The sequence below is a fragment of the Oratosquilla oratoria genome, chromosome 4, assembly GCF_046742065.1.
Source record: "Oratosquilla oratoria isolate Oo_2021 chromosome 4, ASM4674206v1, whole genome shotgun sequence".
Classification (NCBI taxonomy): domain Eukaryota; kingdom Metazoa; phylum Arthropoda; class Malacostraca; order Stomatopoda; family Squillidae; genus Oratosquilla; species Oratosquilla oratoria.
Window position 1 is genome coordinate 69190894 of NC_134780.1, and position 19502 is coordinate 69210395.

At 40.4% G+C, this 19502-nt stretch overlaps 1 protein-coding gene and 1 pseudogene across 1 annotated transcript; both read left to right on the forward strand.

Annotated features, from left to right (window-relative positions):
• The first annotated feature begins 6155 nt into the window (after nucleotides 1–6155).
• On the forward strand, nucleotides 6156–6755 carry LOC143024541 (uncharacterized). Its single transcript, XM_076183354.1, has one exon. It carries the CDS (start codon nucleotides 6156–6158, stop codon nucleotides 6753–6755), a length of 600 nt encoding a protein of 199 aa, XP_076039469.1.
• Nucleotides 6756–18990: 12235 nt separating this feature from the next.
• The window catches only part of LOC143024542 (uncharacterized), a 6619-nt pseudogene continuing 6107 nt past the window's right edge, over nucleotides 18991–19502 (forward strand).

Below are 19502 nucleotides of genomic sequence, written 5' to 3' on the forward strand. Positions count from 1 at the left end.
CTCTCAGCAGCGTGCTTAAGTGCCGTTGCACTGTCTGGAAGAGTTTCACTGTTCTTGTTACCTCGCTGATGTCAGGTTAGGCCTCCCCGAGCTGTGGGACGGTCTGTCTCAAGCTGTTAGTGGCAGGGCAGTGAAGCAGGTAGTGGGCAAGTGGGTGGCGGGCGGGTTGGTCACAGTGGTTGCACTCTTTGGTGGTGAAGTCTTCTCGTAGCTCCTCTCTGGAGCAATAGCCCAGCCGGAGACGTTGCAGCGCGACTTCCTCCACTCTCGTTAGATCTCAGGGGCTGTTGAGGCTTTGGTAATCGGTGGCCAGGGCATACCAGGCAGCCTGGTACTTGGTGGTCTCGAGCTCCTGGTGATGGAGATGAGCATGACGCGGTGCGTCTTACCAGCGTCTTGATCTGTCCTAAGGACATTGAGACATGATAGCTGACAGCTGGGAGGGCTGAAACTGCTCGTGCCACCTCATCTGCGCCCTCGTTCCCCCTTATTCCAACGTGGCTGGGGATCCAGTTGAGTCTCACCTGTTTCCCCGCGGTTGCCAGGCTCTGGATGAAACTTAGTGTGATCGTGATGAGGGAATGTCTGGCTGGTCTGCGTTCAGTTCAGCCTCACTTCCTGGGCGTGTAGATGCCGGTTTGGTGCGAGTGCCCTGAACATCATAGCCTCGGACATTTCGGCTGAAATCCTCAGTCCCAACTCCTCGCTTCTCTTGCTCAGGTATAATATATCAACCTGGTATGCACAATGGACACAATCTATACCCATGATGACATTCCACTGACCATGGATAAATGTACAACCATACAATTGCAATTAATGTGCATTTTCATGTTTCAAGTTCATGACATTTATCCCATATAGCTGAGTCAAATCACCTAGTATTAGACATAATGATATATGTACAGTAAAGGCGTCATAGTAGCAAGAAGTGTTGGTTGCTAATGTTTCTACTTCATTTACGCATGAGCTGAACGAGATCACTCGACGTTAGTCAGAATTGAGTATAAGAAATGTAAGACTTTCCTTAGCTGAATAGAGAATGTCTTTTAATCATCCCACAATATATGTATAACAAATCAACACAATGAGAAGAAGGAGGTGAGAACTTATGGTAGACATAATAATATCCTAGGTGTACATTGAGGAGATGAAAATATATATCATCTACACATTCAACGGGGCACTGCAGTTGTAGCCAAAGCAAAATGTTTCGAAGAGAATAGGTTCGATATTTTATCATCAGCTTTACCCCTCAATGGATGTTGATCATCTTTATTATGATTGATCAAATTATAAAAGCGCCGTTAAATTTATTTGGGTAACTACGGAGAGATTTCCACAACATATCTGTGGAATTCCTTTTGTTTGCACAGGGTGGGGTAGGGGCACCTCCTTGAAAGCTTCTTCTTGGGCAGCGTTTGATGTAGTGATGAATGGACGTGTTGTTCTCATTACAGAGTGATGAACATTTATCTTCTTCATACACATTCTCTCTCTCTCTCTCTCTCTCTCTCTCTCTCTATATCTATATATATATATATATATATATATATATATATATATATATATATATATATATATATATATCACTCTCTCTCTCACACACACACACACACACGCACATACAATCATTCTTTATTAAGCAATCATACATAATGTAATATAATAGAGTATGGTGTAATAGAATATGGTATAATATAATAATATGATATAACATTAGGTATAGTGTATGATGTAATATAAATTGTAACTAACACAATAGGCGATAGTGACTGCCGGACGTTTCGCCCTAGGATGTTTCGACCTAGGATATTTATTGAAAACGTACATTTATAATAAAGTTAATTTCATACGTAGATGCAAAGCCCCCCTCATTTTTTAAAAATAATGATATTGCTCGATTTGCGGAAAACAGAACGCAAAACGGGTGAAAGGGGGTCATCATTTTAAGAGTATATTCGATAGCGACAACATGGAGATCATTACTACTAAGATAGGAGCCCAGAAACTTTGCTTGGGTGGATTTATGTATACGAAGAAGACCGTGGCGAATGAAGATAAAATAACATGGCGTTGTGTTGAGCGTGATTCATCCGTAAGATGTCAGGTCCTAATGAAAACCACCAAAAACTTCGAAGATCCAGACGTTGTGAAAGAACACTAGCATGGACCGGACGAAACAAACGTGAAGATAGTCTAAGCAAGGCACGATATGTAAAGAAAAGCAGCTACAACATTAGACAAGCCAATCCAGATCTTCACATTTCAGAACGCCGAACTTGCCGATCAAGTGAAGACTCGAATGCCATGTGCCGAGACTGATAAAAGTCCTATGAAAAAGTAAATTGATTACTTATGAACGACACATGAAACGCCCTGTCGAAATACTTGTTTGCTATATTATTTTGTAGGGTTTGACTTGCTGTGGTTATTTGATGTGTGAAGTGGCTGGTGAGTGGAGTGCGTTGTGTTGTGTAATTGGGAGAGTGAAAGATGAAATGAAGAGGCGTGTCATGTTGGATGCAGAGGTCACACATGCAGTTTGTGTACGTGTGTGTGTTTTTTTTAACCGGAGGTTTGTTATCATTACTTTTTTATGCCTGTTTACGTATTTTACTTTCTTTGATATTTTAGGTTGGATTTGTTTATAATATTCGACAGTATTATTTGTAAATATTGCCCCTGCCATAATTGGGTTGATATGATATGTCAATTGGGGTACGGACAAAATCCCGCAGGTAGTTTATAATTTATGCTCAACAAAGGAACCAAAAAAATATGCCAAACCTTGGGTTATTTACTAAATGCTTTGGAGATATGACACTAATTGGATTAGGTATGTAATACCGTTCACTTCTTTAAATGAGGTAGGTTTGGTCTCCACATTTGGAATATTTGTTCTGTGGGATTTTGTACATAGCCCGTCAAGGAGTGTTACTTTCATTTTTCACAGTGTCTGTGCAGATGGGTGCAGAACAACGGCCATATTGTTCTATATCGGGAAGACGAGGACTTCAGGGCGTATACGGACAAAATTCAGGAGAACTAAATCCCACACGACAAAATACCGCTTATGGAAGACAGAATCCCATATGTAGTTTATAATTTCTGCTCTACAAAAGAAGCAAATATGCCAAACTTTGAGCTGTTTACTAAATAGTTTGGAGGTATGGCACTAATTGGATTAAGTGTGTGCTGTTGACTCTTTTAGATGAGGTAGGTTTGGTCTGCTTAGATCTTGTGGAAGAAAGTCTGGATGAATTCATGGATGATATTGGACATTGTATTATATTATAGGTATGCCTTTATAGCAGTGGTTCCCAAACTATCTTACCTGACCCCCCTCTTTACTTTCAGTAGACCCGCACGCCCCCACTTCCTCTTTTGTTCATGTGAAATGATTTTTGTTTTTATTTCTTAGCATTGTTCAGGAAAACAGATTTCTGTTTGTATTAAATTTTAATAATGGAAGCCACTCAAACAAATAATATTACATTGCAGAGAAATTTTTCTAAGTAACTAAAAACGAAACATTTGGTTCAAAGGGAGCGAAAAAAAAAAGTTTGAACATTAGCAAATTGTGGTTGGTATCGGTGACGTTTCCAAAACGTGTAAGGAGAACTAGTTAGAAAACGGGTTGGAGTGACTGCTATAATTATACTTTGCATGTATGTACCTGTAATGGCAGATATTTGTCCTTTGAATGATTTTATTATTCTAAGTAAACAAATATTTTTGAGCAGATGACTTCACGCCCCCCTTGTATCCTCCTCACGCCTCCCTAGGGGGGGGGGCGCCCCCTAGTTTGGGAACCACTGCTTTATAGTAAACAGTGGACTTGCTAACTAGATAGAATTACATTCTACTGACTCTAGAGGAATTATGAATTAAGCAAGAACATTATGCTCCCTGGCATACACAGCATAGGAATTAATATATATCTATGCAAGATTTATATAAAGTGAGCATTTGCTAGCAATACATGTGGGTCAACTCCCTATCCAAACCAATATATCTTCATAGTCACTGATTCTGTTTCAATAGAATATGGGCTACATTGAATTTGTATTTGTAGAGCATAAGCTATAAACTACCTGCGGGATTTTGCCATATGGGATTTTGTCCTACATTCACTTCAGAGCCATCAAGAATGGATCGAATCTCTACTTCCTCCCAACAAAGACTTCCTGCCTCGTCTAGAGTACCATCAAGCTCAATATGTCCGACTCTGCGTCTGCAAAAGCATTCTCCCAGTACTGGATGAAGGACTTCCCAGTGATGATGTGGAACCACTTCAAGGCATCTGAAGATCGTACCAACAACCGACTGGAGGAAAATATGACGTCAGTCCTCGAGGACTGACGTCATATTTTTCTGGTGTTTGATCAAACATTTTGGTGTTTTATGATTTTTTGTTTTATTTGACCAAATGACAAGACATCTTGTCATCGGAGTTGAATGGGTTAATATCCTTGCCGGCCGTGGCAATCCCAACCTGTTTAAATTCATCACTCTACTGTAAAAAGGAGACAGTGTCTCACAAATCTGCGGCTGCAGATTAGTGGTCTTCCAGTTACCAAGGGGAACAAATGTCAGAGGTATGACAGGAGGATCAAGCGCCTTCGAGACAAGTTTATAGCTGGCAAACTGTCTATTGCCACTTGCCTGTCTTGTAATTGGTCGATTTGTCAATGTACACTTGTAATTCATCGGTTTGTCAATGTACATTTATAATTTATCGGTTTGTCAATATATTTGATGTCATTAACTGTGATATAGCTTTGTATATACTTCTACAGTATGTTGTAAATAAAATTAAATCAATTGTCTTTTTTATACTGAATTATAGTAAACACAAATATTTAAAAATTTAGAAATAGGCAAAAATCAGTTATTATAGTAAAAAAGGTGGAACAAGTAGAAAAAACTGTGGGAAAAAACACACACAGTAGACGATTTGGGAATATATGTCAGAAACTGAATAGACGAAATAGGAAGTTATCGTTTTGTTCGAATTCATTACATAATCCCACATCCAAAATTCCACAATGTCCATCAAAATGCAACATTATCCTATATATTTGATTAAAATGGAGAATAAATATTGAAAAGTTATTGGTTGATCAGTATAAAAAGATTATTAAACTTATTGAACATTGAATTTATTTATTTATTAGTTCTTTTTATCTATATAATTGATTTATTAGTTTATTATTTCATTTTGCATTTCATATTAAAGATATCATACATAAAGATATCTTCGTCAGCTTTAATTGGCACTATCTTTTCCTTGTTTTTATGTTCTGTAAAAATGAAAGAAACACTGGGGGTTCGATTCCATTTGTCTGGCAAACTTAATTTAATAGTTACGTTTCGTTCTACAAATGTTCTTCAATAGTCTAGCCATTTCATTATTCCTAACCTTAAAGTGTGTCTCTCCCCTATAAATTATCACAGAAAACCCTCTTTTTATTCCGATATCTTTTCAACCTATCCGTCATCCATTTAGGTGTACTGATTTCCGTTCTAACTTCCCTGTAGGGTATAAATTTTCGTTGGCTGATTTCCATACTAACAATTAGGATACTGTATAATTCTTCTAGGCCTCTGGCAATATTTGTGACCTACAGGCTGACCTCATTAGTGACCTCAATCTTGAGTTTTTTTATTTCCCACGTGTCATGAACTAGATCACATTCATTATCCCTCTTCGGATCTCCTGCCATGCACGATTTTCCCCCGGGGGTAGTGTATAGATTAGCCAGAGTGGAGTGCCAAGCGCTCCGCCTGGGTCTCGGTTTGCCAGCATCAGTTCCACATGAACAAGTGTATAATGAAGCAGGTGTTCTTCCTCTTTGGTATCAACTGAAGAAAGATGCCTGCAAATACTTGTTCACCAGTGCTAAAGTTGCAAATTCTACGGATGAGGAACTCCGGGAGGATTGGTTGCCGGCCTCACAGACGACGCACATTCAAGGTCTGCCTGGCTCCGTCAAGGACCTCTGCATAAAAGCCGGGCTTCCTCCCGATGCGAGACAACTTGTTACCCAGTGTCAGGTGGATCTCTTTCACCCCTGGGTACTCAAACCACCAACAGTTGTCTCAGAAATTCCGGGATTGAGATGCATCTTCTCCTAGCACATGTGAGGGAGATGATAAGGACGGAGTACAAGGAGGACTTCCTTGTCTACACAGATGGCTCTGTGCTTGAGGATGGCCGCACAGGCGCAGGGATATTCTTGGAAAACACACAAGAGTCCATCTCCGTGAAGCTTCCCCCCACCTCCATCTTCTCGGCCGAATTAATCGCCATTCGGGAAGCCATTAAAATAGTTCTCGCTCTTCCCCATCCGCCAGCTTGCATCACCGTGCTCTCAGATTCAAAAGCCAGCCTTAAGGCACTGCAGAGCTGTCAATGCGACTCGCAACCAGACACTTTGCAAGAAATACTGCACCTCACTACTGAGGCCTCCAACAAAGATATTCAGATAAGATATCAATGGGTTCCCTCACATGTGGGGTTGCACGGTAATGAAAAGGCGGATGGGGCAGCCAAGAAGGGCGCCCTGGCGCCTGAAGAGGACATGATTTCCATCAAATTCACGGTCAGCGACGCCCTGCACAAGATCAACAGAGCCATCTGGGAGACCTGGAAGGCAGACTTCACCGCCACCGCCATCGCTCGAGGATGGCCGACAACATCCTTTCACGGAGGAAAACCCCCGACCTTCCCCTCTGTACCCCCAGAATAAGGGTAAATCATTGGCGAACCAAATCCCTTAATCTTCTCTGTACCTGTGGCAGAGAACAGGTCTCTTTCAATCACTGCCTTTTCGTTTGCAGACAGTTGAGGGACCATTTTAAAAATTTAAGAAATCTCTTCGGAGATCCCTCCACCGCCCTAGACCAATTGAGGGCAAACAGCACATCAGACGCCGGAAAATCTCAAATAATCCTGGCTGCCAGCCTAATCTGCTCTTCCCCCGTGGGAGGCCTACTATGACCCCCTCCAGCCGGGTCAAATATAACAAAATTCCACACTCCGGTAAATAAATAAATATAAAATTGAATTAATAAATAAATAAGATATTACGGCCATAGAAGCAATTAAAGACAGTCCTGAAATCGGCTAGCTCCGCAGGTACGAACCTTCTCAGTTATTTCATAATTCTCTCAAAATCAGCCTTTTCAAATCCAGGTACTAGTTTTACCTTTTGTTTCTTCCCATTAAATATTAAATCTTATTTCTTGATGATCGCAGGTACCTAGTCTATCACCCACTAATAAGTTTCTTATGTTATCATAAGACTTTGTTAATAGTAGGTCTAAGGTATTTTCCTTTCTCGTACACTCTGTAATTATTTGCTTTCAGAAATTATCTTGTAACACATCTAAAAAAAAAAGAAGAAATGCTTCCTGAACTACTAAACATGGTAGTAAATAAGTTAATAAAGGTTTATCGTATAAATAAGTACAGCTTTACATACATTGACATACAATGCGGGCAACAGCCCGCCAGTGGGGGAGTTGTTGTGCCCTAGTGGGTGGAAGGTGAGGGTTTAGGGAGGTCAGCGAGGGGGGGGCGCCGCCCTGAGCACCCCAAGCATTACGTCCATGGGCGTGTGGCGGACAAGGAGGGCAGCTCTCGTTGCCCGACTGCTGAGGAGGCTGCCTTCTGCAGGGTGGGCGGGGGTCTGCGGCACTGGTCGGAGGGCCTCCGTGGCCGGGCAGGACAGTAGGTAGTGCAGCAGCGGGTGGCGGCTGTGCCTACCGCAGTGATCGCACTGTTGCCCTTGGAAGCCGTCATACAGCTCCTCCCTGGTGCAGTAGCCCAGCCTAACTCTTTGCAACAGTACGCCGTCCGCCCTGGGCTGTTGATGGAAGGCGCTCAACGTCTGATAGTCGGTGGTGGCGGCGTACCAAGCAGCTAGTCTTTTTGCTCCTTCTAACTGCCGGTGAGTCTGGTGGGCGCGGCGGGCTGCGGCACGCCTGGCTCGTGCCTTCACGTACGACAGACTAGGTGGCACGTGCCTGGTCACGTGGGGAGCGCCAGCGGCTCTTTTTGCAGCAACGTCGGCGGACTCATTGCCTCGCACGCCCACGTGGCTGGGCATCCAGTGCAGCCTTACCCGACGTCCCTGTGCGGCGAGGCTCTGCAGGCTGCCCAGGATGGCGGTGACGAGTCCCACGTTGTCGCTGGGGCACGGCTGCTGGAGGACCTGCCACGCCGTTCTGGAGTCTGTAAGTAGGACCACAGTAGCCTCCTGGCGGTTCTGGGCGTGCTCCAGGGCCAGGTGGATGGCCACAAGCTCTGTCTGTAGGGTGGAACAGTAATCCGGCGTCCTCTCGAGCAGTTCGGTCCCAACGGTGATGGCAGCGGCGCCCGTCCTGCTACTCTCGGGGTCGACTGAGCCGTCGGTGTAGTATATGGCACCGCCCGGCTCAGACACCTGCGCCACCGCCATGAGGGTGTGATGCCGCAGCTCCTCGGTGGTGCAGAGCGCCTTGCTGGCCGGTAGCCGGGTGGTGGAGAACTCTGCTGTGGGGGGCTCCCACGGGGGTGGGGCTCGGTAGGTGGGGGCCGGGAGGTCGGCGTGTGGCCAGCGCCAGCTGTTAATGTGGGCGAGGCTGCGGGTGGCCAGGGTGGACTGGAGTAGCCACGGGTTGCGGTGGAGGACATCGTTCCCTTGCGTCATTGCAAGTAGTTAGTAGTTAGAATTTCCCATGATCACAAGTATTTGTACTGCGTCGCCCTGCAAGTTTCATGCAACAGGAAGTCTGTCTCTATTCAGGTTAGGCTGTCCATAGAGAAACCCAATAACAAGTTTCTTATTCCTGCCTCAAATCTCCATTCAAATTGATTCCGTGCCCACCTTATCCTTATTTGAGTAGTTGGTAATGTATTTATTTTCTAATGAAAAATGCTACTCCTAACCCCCTCCGAATAGATACACACTCCAGCCTTCCCTATTCATTTGAAGTAGTCCGTAATATTTCCGAAAGGAAATGTCAGTCCACCATATTGATCCATGATTCAGTAATAGCTATTATATCAAACCCTTCTACATAAACTCTACATCTATTTTATTAATGACACTTCTACTTTTCGTGTTAGTTGAACATAAACATTAAATTTTATCAAAGCACTACTTAGTGTAATTAATGGATCCATGACAGAATACCTCCGCCCAAAATACCTCCAGCCAAAATCCCACATCCAAAATACCTCCACCCAAAACACCTCCGAAACTACCCATAATACCTCCATGCAAATGATAAGTGTTATGATAAGGACATTTGGGAATGATATTGTAAACAGTACGTAGAGTATAGAATCCTATAGAAAGTATCATTAGAGGACTTTTTCATTCAGGATTATGGTAGTATGGTAGATCAAAGGAATAATCAATTCTATATAGAAATTGTTAATCAAAGGAATCAGACAAAGCAATTGATCAAAGGAATGATTAATTCTCTATAGAAAATTTTAATCAAAGGAATCAGACAAAACAATAAAACGATATTCAGTTCACATGTTCAAATCAAATAATGTATTTTACACTATATAATGTATTTTACCCTATATTAGTACCTGGTCGCCATCTGTAATGGCATATAGTAATTAAGCCGATTTTCAAAAATAAAATAGAATAAATAAATAAATAAAATAAAATAAGATACCTCTGACTCCAATTACTATTTGCCAATTACTATATGCCATTACAGATGGCGACCAGGTACTGATATAGGGTAAAATACATTATTTGATTTAACTTCTGATTTTAAGGACTATTGTATCCAATTTATTAAACAATTACCTATGGATGAACATGTGAACTGAAGTCGTTGTATTGTTTTGTCTGATTCCTTTGATTAAAATTTTCTATAGAGAATTAATAATTCCTTTGATCAATTGTTTTGTCTGATTCCTTTGATTAAAAATTTCTATATAGAATTTATTATTTTTTTGATCTACCATACTACCATAATTCTGAATGAAAAGTTCTCTAATGATACTTTCTATAGGATTCTATACTCTACATATTGTTTACAATATCATTCCCAAATGTCCTCATCATAACACTTATCATTTGTATGGATGATTTGAGATCGTTACTGATAACTACGCAGAGATCTTTTCCACTAACTTTTGTTAACGAATTTCCAAATATCTTGTATTCGTCCTTACTGTTATTGTTACCTATGTGCATTACCTTGCATTTACTTGTGTTAAATTTCATTAGCCAATTTCAGACCATTCCTATAATTTATCTAAATCTTCATTCCGCAAATTATAATTATTCCCATAAACTTGATAATTTAAGATTATAACCTTCTAAGCATTACAAACAGTACAATATGCATGGATGTATTTTGGTCATTTTTGGAGGTATTCTGGGTGAAGGTATTTTGGGTGTGGGATTTTGGCCGGAGGTATTTTGGGTGGAGGTATTTTGGGCGCCTTCCGTAATTAACATATTCTTCTAGATCAAATGCAATTAACCTAGGTCTATATTCATTAATAAATTGATCAAATGAAATTATACTTTAACATAAATATAGGATATATTCGTATTATCAACATCCTGGAATATTTGGCCATGTGGTATGTCGATCATTATGTGTGGGGTTATGAACAACGGTATGTTGACTATGGGATTTTGACCGTATAGCGTTTTGCTCGTCTTATAGACACCAAAAAACGAGCGTTCTTTGTTTATCTTATTTTTTCCTACAAATCAAGTAATGCCATTTTTTTTAATGAGTAGGGGACATCGCCTCTATGTATGAAATTCTTTATTGTAAACGTATGTTTTTAATCAATGTTTTAGATCGACACGCTAAACACTTCTCTGGGGCTAAGTTAGGTTACTATTCATTATGAAAGTAGACGAACTGGGAGTAGATTATATTAGAAATCAATCAAATTGTAATGGGAGGAACACACTAACTGAAACATTCGATGTAGTATGAGAATTGACACAATTGAATGTTAAACCAAATTATCGTTCATTGCTCTCAAATTATTCAGTTTAGAACTTGAAACACCCACAAAGCTATTCGGAAGATTGCCCGGGCAACCTTACAAGACAAACTTACGGGATCCACCCATTTATTCTTCGGACATTTAGTAAAGGTTGCAAAGAGGAGAGCAGATGTGAAATGGGGTAAGAGTTTGAAAGAAAATTTTGAAAGTAACAAAAAGATGTTTTGGAAACAAATTAAGAGAGGAAGAGGAGGCGAATCAAGTAGGGAAGAAAAGGTAAAAGGTTCAGATGGAGAGATGATAATGGAAGAGAAGGCAGTAAGGGGAAGATGGGCGGAATATTTTAGGGAGTTGCTAAATGTGAAGGAGGATAGGGAAGGAAAGATTGCTGCAGTGGGAAGTGCGAAGAAAATGAGAGTGATGAATGAGGAGAATGGAGGAGAAATAAGGAAGGATGAGGTGAAGGCAGTTGTTAAGATGATGAAAGCAGGTAAGGCACCTGGTCTGGATTGATGCCATGCGGAATGTCTGAAAAAGGGAGGTACAGTGATGGTGGACTGGTTGGTGAGGTTATTTAATGTTTGTTGGAGAGAGGGTAGAGTGCCGGAGGACTGGAGGAGTGCCTGTATAGTTCCTCTTTACAAGGGAAAAGGGGATAAGTGTGAATGTAGTAGTTTCAGAGGGATTAGCTTGTTGAGTGTAGTTGGGAAGGCTTATGGGAGGATCTTGGTTGAGAGGATTAGGAGAGGAACAGAAGGAGTAATTGGTGAGGAACAGTGTGGATTTAGGACAGGTAGAGGTTATGTAGATCAGATCTTTGTGGTAAGACAGATATGTGAGAAAGCTATAGGAAAGGGGAAGGATGTTTTTTGGGCTTTTATGGATCTGGAAAAGGCTTATGATAGGGTAGACATGAAGGCACTGTGGGAGGTTATGCAGATATACGGGATAGGAGGAAAGCTTCTGGGAGCTGTCAAGAGTTTTTATGAGAATAGTAGAGCTTGTGTCAGGATTGGAAATGGAGAGAGTGAGTGGTTCGAGGTTAAGGTGGGACTTCGTCAAGGATGCGTTATGTCACCCTGGCTGTTCAACTTATACATGGATGGGGTGGTGCGAGAGGTAAATGCAAGGGTAGTGAGCAAGGGATTGGAGGTGGTTAAAGAAAATGGAGAAAAGTGGGAGGTGAGCCAGCTGTTGTTTGTGGACGACACTGCGCTTGTGGCAGGATCGGAGGAGGGATTGAGGAAGTTGGTGGCAGAGTTTGGGAGAATATGTGATAGAAGAAAGCTAAAGATAAATGTGGGTAAAAGTAAGGTGATGAGATGTACAAGTAGACTGGCAGTAGACAGTGGCAGTAGACTGGAAGTGAGCATTAAGGGAGAGCGACTGGAGGAAGTGGATAGTTTTAGATACTTGGGTGCAAATGTGGCAGGAAAAGGTGGAGTGAAGGTGGAGGTAGTATGTGTGAGCAAAATTTGACGCAGCCCGAAGGGATTTCTCCCCGTCCTCTCATTTTAAGCAATGGGGGACGGAGAGGGGGGGTCGCCGATTTAATGAAGCGGCCTTGCTGTGGATGTGCTGTGTCTTGCGACACTGCTTCTGACCCAGGGCAGTGGACAAGGTGCAGTGATGACCTGTCATTCAGGAGGTGCTAAGATAGGAGGGAGGGTGGAGGGGTGTGGAGTGTATTCAGGGATGGAATGGGTGGGAATGATTTTATGCCTTTTTCTTTTTGGCTACCCCCTTGGAAGGGGGAAAAAACCATGGTATATGTATGTATGTACATTTAGTCTTCTGGTCATTTAGTCTTCGGACAATTGGTCTTCCTTTGAAAAATAAGTGTGGACATTTAGTCTTTGGACATTTAGTCTCCTGGACAATTAGTCCTCATCTTCAAGTTATAATAGGATAATCAATTTAAAACATCAGTATTAAGAAAAAAGGAATGATTTAAATTTATGTGTAGGTAATTCATTAATACCATAGACACATATAACATACATTAATTTCAATACAACGTATTGAAAATCCTTAAATACTTGTGCAAGTAGCATCACGATGGTATATCAAATGTCAATGATTTCTTCCGTCGTGTTGGAAGAAATCTGCGATCATGAACTGAAAATTTCAATAAACTGTGTTTCTCATGATGATATCTGTGCTAGAATGTTGACAAATATCGGTAATTCTACTCGTCTTACATAATTCTAAAGTTATTTTTCAAAGGAAGACTAATTGTCCGAGGACTAAATGCCCAATGACGAAATGCCCTACCGTTCATAAAAAAGACAAAAGCTCTCACTCAAACTATAATGCATCATTAAAATACACACATGTTATCACATGTTTTTTCACATTTAGAAGAAGGGAATATCACACTTTAGATTTCCTTGATTGATTTATGATACGTCATAAAAATACACAATTGAAAACTGGAAATATCACGATTCACTCCAATCTGATGCAATGGCTCGCAGTACTAAAGAAGCCCTCTAGGATCCACCCATTTAATCTTCTGGACAATTAGTCCTCCACTAATTAGTCGTCTGACAATTAGTCATCCTTTGAAAAATAGATTCGGACATTTAGTCTTCTCAGTAACTTATCTAAATTTCCTACATCCATCTATGCATATCTACTAATTCCTGGCGAAGTTCCATATAACTGTGTCGTCTACGCTTTGCAATCATCTGACCCCTGCTCTGTTACAGTAGTTGCATATCTTGATGTAACCCTATACCATATGTTGATATATATTCAATTTTGTTTCCCATACAAAAAATTGTGCTCGCTTCGCAAAAAAAAAAAAAAAAAATCCTGGGAGACAAAATTGTATCACTTCTCATACTACAACGTCCAAGTACCAGACTTCAGGAGAGCAAACTTTGACAATATAAAAACCTATTTGAAATTGAATATGAAATGTCATGTGGACGTTTCGGACATTGTCGAGCCTCGGTGCGTGACCGGAGGTCAGGTTAGGGACAGGGGTCGGGTCACGGAGAGTAATATGCATACCTTGGGTCAGGTCATTTGGGGAAATGTATAGCAATCTAACTGATCTAATTATTAATGCACAAAATACATTTATCTACCTGAAGTCAATACGGAAAAATAGTAATACTCCCAAATGGATGACGAACAGATTGAAACATGAGATCGGAATGAAAAGAGGACTTTACGTAAAAAAAAAAAAAAAAAAAAAAAAAAAAAAAAACAGGAAACGCACCTTAGATCAAGATATAACAAAATGGCAAAGCTGGTTAAAAATAATACACGTACAGCGAAACGTAATTATGGAATTAAGGTTGCTAGTCAAGCAAGATCCAACCCAAAGGGTTTCTTTAATTTCTATAGAACAAAAAATATAGAAAGAATAGGACTAATAAAAAACGATGAAAATGTCACAATACAATCAGAGGAAAAAGGAGTGAGGAGTTTAACAATTATTTTCTATCGGTGTTTAGTAATGAGAGGTTAGATAAAGTACCTGACTGCGATCCGATTTTCAGAGGGGATGAAGAAAGTAGTCTATCTAATATCAGCATTAGTAAAGTAGTAGTTTACAAAGGATTACAAAGGCGGAGCATACCGACAGGAGACCTTTTGATCCATATCTAGGTCGGATGCGAAAAAAATCATATTAATAATAATAAAAAAACATATATATATAATAATGTAAATAACAAATAAAATACATAAATAAATGCGTAGGTATAGTTAAATAATAAACAAACAGGTAAATAGTAAATAATGATAAATTGACATATAACTAATAATAAATGAAAATCAGACAGACAAAAGATAACAAAACAAAAACGAATAATATAAGATAAATTATAATCATTACAGCATCTTATTTAGGTATTTATCTAAACGATTCTTAAAGCTTTGAACTGAACTACATTGCACTACCTGTGCAGGGAGTTTATTTCATTCATTAACTACACGGTTGACAAAGTTGTTTCTACCCACTTCCAAATTGAATCTATTTCCAGACAGTTTGAGACCTTTGTTTCTTGTCTGATTCTCATTCAATGTGAAAATTTTGTCACTTATGATGTTGTTAATTCCCTTTAAAATCTTAAAGACCTGTATCAAGTCACCTCTGAGTCTACGCTTTTTTAGGGAAAACAGATTCATGTGTTTTAGTCGATTTTCGTATGATTTATTTTTTATAATTGGAATCAGTTTTGTGGCTGTCCGTTGTACTTTTTCCAGTCTGTCAATGTCTTTAATGAGATTCGGTGACCATACGGAAACAGCGGTGTCCGGACATAATCCCTCCTGGACACAATCCCCCCGGACAAAATCCCTCCGGGCAATATCCCTCCTGGACAGAATCCCCCCAAGACAATATCCCCCTGGACAGAATCCCTCCTAGAGTATATGTTTATTTATGTATTTTAATATATCAATGTATTTATATATTAATGTATTTTGATATATATTCTCATATAATATTTGACTGTATACGTGAGTATATGTTTATTTATGTATTTTAATATATATAATATTTTCATATATGTTTGTAAGGTGTAGTAGTGAAGCAAAATTTTTTTTTCATAAATTATTTATATAAATGTCTGTACTGTATTCATTAGCACCTCGGTAAGGTAAGGTAAGATGTTAATTGCTTTGCATGTGATAATATATAATGGGAGAGCTGCTAATCTGAATAATGTGGGGGGATTTTGTCCAGCGCGCTCACTTTTGTGGAGGGATTCTGTCCAGGAGGGATATTGTCCGGAGGTATTTTGTCCGGGGGGATTGTGTCCGGGAGGGATTATGTCCCGGATCCGGAAACAGCATATTCCAAATGTGGACGAACTAACGATTTATATAGCTTGTTAATGAGTGATGGACTTTTGAAATCAAAAGATCGCGCAATCAGTCCTAGAATCTTATTTGCTTTCTCAGAGGCTGAAATACACTGCTTGGATGATTTGAGGTCGTTACTGATAATTACGCCGAGATCTTTTTCACTATCCACTTTTGTTAACGAATTTCCAAATAACTTGTAATCGTACTTACTGTTATTTTTACCTATGCATTACCTTGCATTTACTTGTGTTAAATTTCATTAGCCACTTTTCAGACCATTGCTGTAATTTATCTAAACCTTCTTGAATATCTAATTGGTTTGAGTGATCATTTGCTACTCCGCACAGTTTTGTATCATCAGCAAATTTGGTAACAGTAGATTTTATTCCATGGTCTATATCATTTATATATACTATGAATAGAAGTGGCCTCCACTTGTAACATTTAAGCAGACTGAAAGACTTAAAGGTACAAAATCCCCGGGTCCAGACGATTCTTTTCCCGTGAATGCTAAAGGAGTGTAAATTTGAAATCAGCGACCAGTTAATTGAAATATTTAATAAATCAGTAGACACTGGTTTTGTGCCTACTGCTTGGAGGCAAGCAAACGTTGTTCCTGTTTTTAAGAAGGGAGATAGATCGTCTATATGCAACTACTGACCAATCAGTTTGGCATCGGTTATAGGAAAAATTGTTGAATCAGTAATAGTAAATAGACTCAGAGAACACAGCGAAAGACATAATTTAATTTGTGATTCACAGCATGGTTTCTTGATTCACAGCATGGTTTCTCCATGGGTAAGTCATGTGTGACTAATCTTCTATCCTTTTACACTAAAGTATATAAGGCGTCAGATAACAATGATAATTACGATGTTATTTACATTGACTTTAGCAAAGCGTTCGGCAAGGTGCCACACCAGAGACTACTAAATAAAATCAAAGCCCATGGCATAGGAGGAAAAGTGTTAGAATGAATAAGAGCTTGGATTAATAACAGAAAACAGCGGGTCACCATAAATGGAGTAAAATCTAGGTGGGGCAATGTTACTAGTGGGGTCCCTCAGGGTTCGGTTTTGGGTCCCTTGTTTTTCATTATGTACATAAACGACTTGGACGACGGGATAAATAGTGATGTTAGTAAGTTTGCGGACGACACTAAAATAGGACGCGTAATTCGGCAAGAAGGCGACGCAGAGATTCTGCAGGATGATCTTAATAAATTGTTCACATGGTCGGTGAAATGGTAAATGAACTTCAATATCTCTAAATGTAGCGTGTTAAACGTAGGGCTACACAACCCCGAAAATAGATACAGCTTAGATAACACGCTTTTAGAGAAAACTGAGTGCGAGAGAAACTTGGGAGTTCTAGTGAGTTCGGACCTTAAAACCAGGAAACAGTGCATTAGCGCCAGGAATAAAGCTAACAGAACATTAGGTTTCATTGCTAGGACGGTAATGAATAGAAGTGCAGAGGTAATTATTAAACTCTATCTAGCGATAGTTAGACCCATCCTTGACTATGCGGTACAGTTTTGGTCTCCGTCCTACAGAATGGACATCAATTCACTAGAATCAGTACAGAGAAGAATGGCCAAAATGATACATAGACTCAGAAATTTACCTTAGGAAGAAGGGCTTAAGGACCTTAACATACACTCTCTGGAAAGACGCAGAGTGCGGGGTGATCTAATAGAGATGTTCAAGTGCATCAAAGGCTTTAACAAGGGTGATGCAAACAAGGTCATCATATTAAACAACAGGGCAGGACTCGCAGTAATGGTTATAAACTGGACAAATTTAGATTTAAGAAGGAAATAGGCAAAAATTGGTTTACCAATAGGGTGGTCGACGAATGGAATAAACTTCATAACCATGTAGTAAGCGCTGAAACTATCAGTTGTTGTAAGAAACGATTAGACAACTTTATGGATGGAGATGACAGGTGGTGATAAATACGGAGCTGCCTAATGTAGGCCTTATGGTCCTTTGCAATCTCCTTCATTCCTATGTTCCTACATCGAATGTTTCAGTTACTGTGTTCCTCCCATTCCAAATTGATTGATTTCTAATATAGTCTACTCCCATTTCGTCTACTTTCATAATGAATAGTAACCTACTGTAATTTAGCCTCAGAGAAGTGTTTAGCGTGTCGATCTAAGATATCTATTGAAAACTTACGTTTACAATAAAGTGAATTTCACACAGAAAGGCGGGGCCCCCTCATTTAAAAAAATGGCATTGCTTGATTTGCAGAAAAAAAAAACTTTCGTATCATGGTGCCTATGAGATGAGTAAACCGCTATACGGTCAAAATCCCAGTCAATATACCGTTGTTCATAATCCCACACATAATGATCAAAATCCTACATGGCTAAATATTCCAGGATGTTGATGATAAGGTGGGCACGGAATCAATTTGTTATTGGGTTTCTCTATGGACCGCCTAACCTGAATAGAGACAGATTTCCTGTTGCGTTGTGCTCTCCAGTCTGCAGCAAATTAAGACGCAGGTAAAACAGGCCACCTGGCACGCCGCCCATCACCACCATCGCTCCTTGGAGAAAACATCGCGGCAGGCACCACGGTACGCTGCCTCGACGAACTACGCACCCGAAGAGTTGTTGGCCACCCTGCAAGACACCCCTCCTCCTCGATAAAGCAACTACTCCACCGTAGAAAACATCGGGGGTAGGCCCCAATGGCGCGCGCACACAAACACACACACACACACACACACACTCTTCCAGGAGGGAAATAGCTGTCGATCACGAGTCCAACACGTGATCCAAAGACCAAGACCAAGTGAATACACACACACACACACACACACACACACACACACACGCGCGCGCACACACACACACACACACGCGCGCACACACACACACACACACACACACACACACACACACACACACACACACACACACACACACACACACACACACACACACACACACACACACACAATTACGTATGTATGTAGGTACTTATGTTAAATAAATAAAGTCAAAAGTGTATATATGTACAGTTTATCTGAAGAAGTAATATACGAAATATCTTACAGTCTAACGATCGCAAGTCTTCTTGGCGAAGGTTTGAGTTATCAGATTAGTGGACTCTTGTGGGCTCTTTGGGACATTGCTACGCACTGCATAACTTACTTTCGCCATGGAAGTTATCGAAAATGATAAGGGAGGTCCTAAACTGTGTTACAGTGAGTACATGTATACCAAGCAGTGGTCGAGAGCTAACGCGATTCGGCGTGGGGATGCGTCAAGCAAACACTATCATGTAAAGGTGCATTGATCATTTCTCTTGCAAATGAAAATGCAGTACTTGTAATGGAGCACAATCACGATAGTGACGAAAGTGCTATTAAAGCAGCAACATATAAATCTAAAATGAAAGCATTAATGAAAAGCACTCAAGATAAACCTGGTCAAATATACGCCCAAACTACCTTGACCTTGGAACCAGAAGTTCAGGCTCATTTCGTATCCCAAGAACATTGTAAAAGACTCATTCGACATCACCAACGCTCCAGTCAACCTCGTGACCCTGCTTCATTACAGGAACTTGTTATCTCAGGTGAATGAGCGTCAACTGGTAGACCAGAACCACATACATTCCTGATATATGGCAATGGTCCAGACAGTGACAATCTATTATTGCTTTTGCTA

What these genes read in the sequence shown, in the direction of transcription:
- LOC143024541 (XM_076183354.1), top strand. Translation starts at nt 6,156, where the DNA reads ATGATAAGGACGGAGTACAAGGAGGACTTCCTTGTCTACACAGATGGC.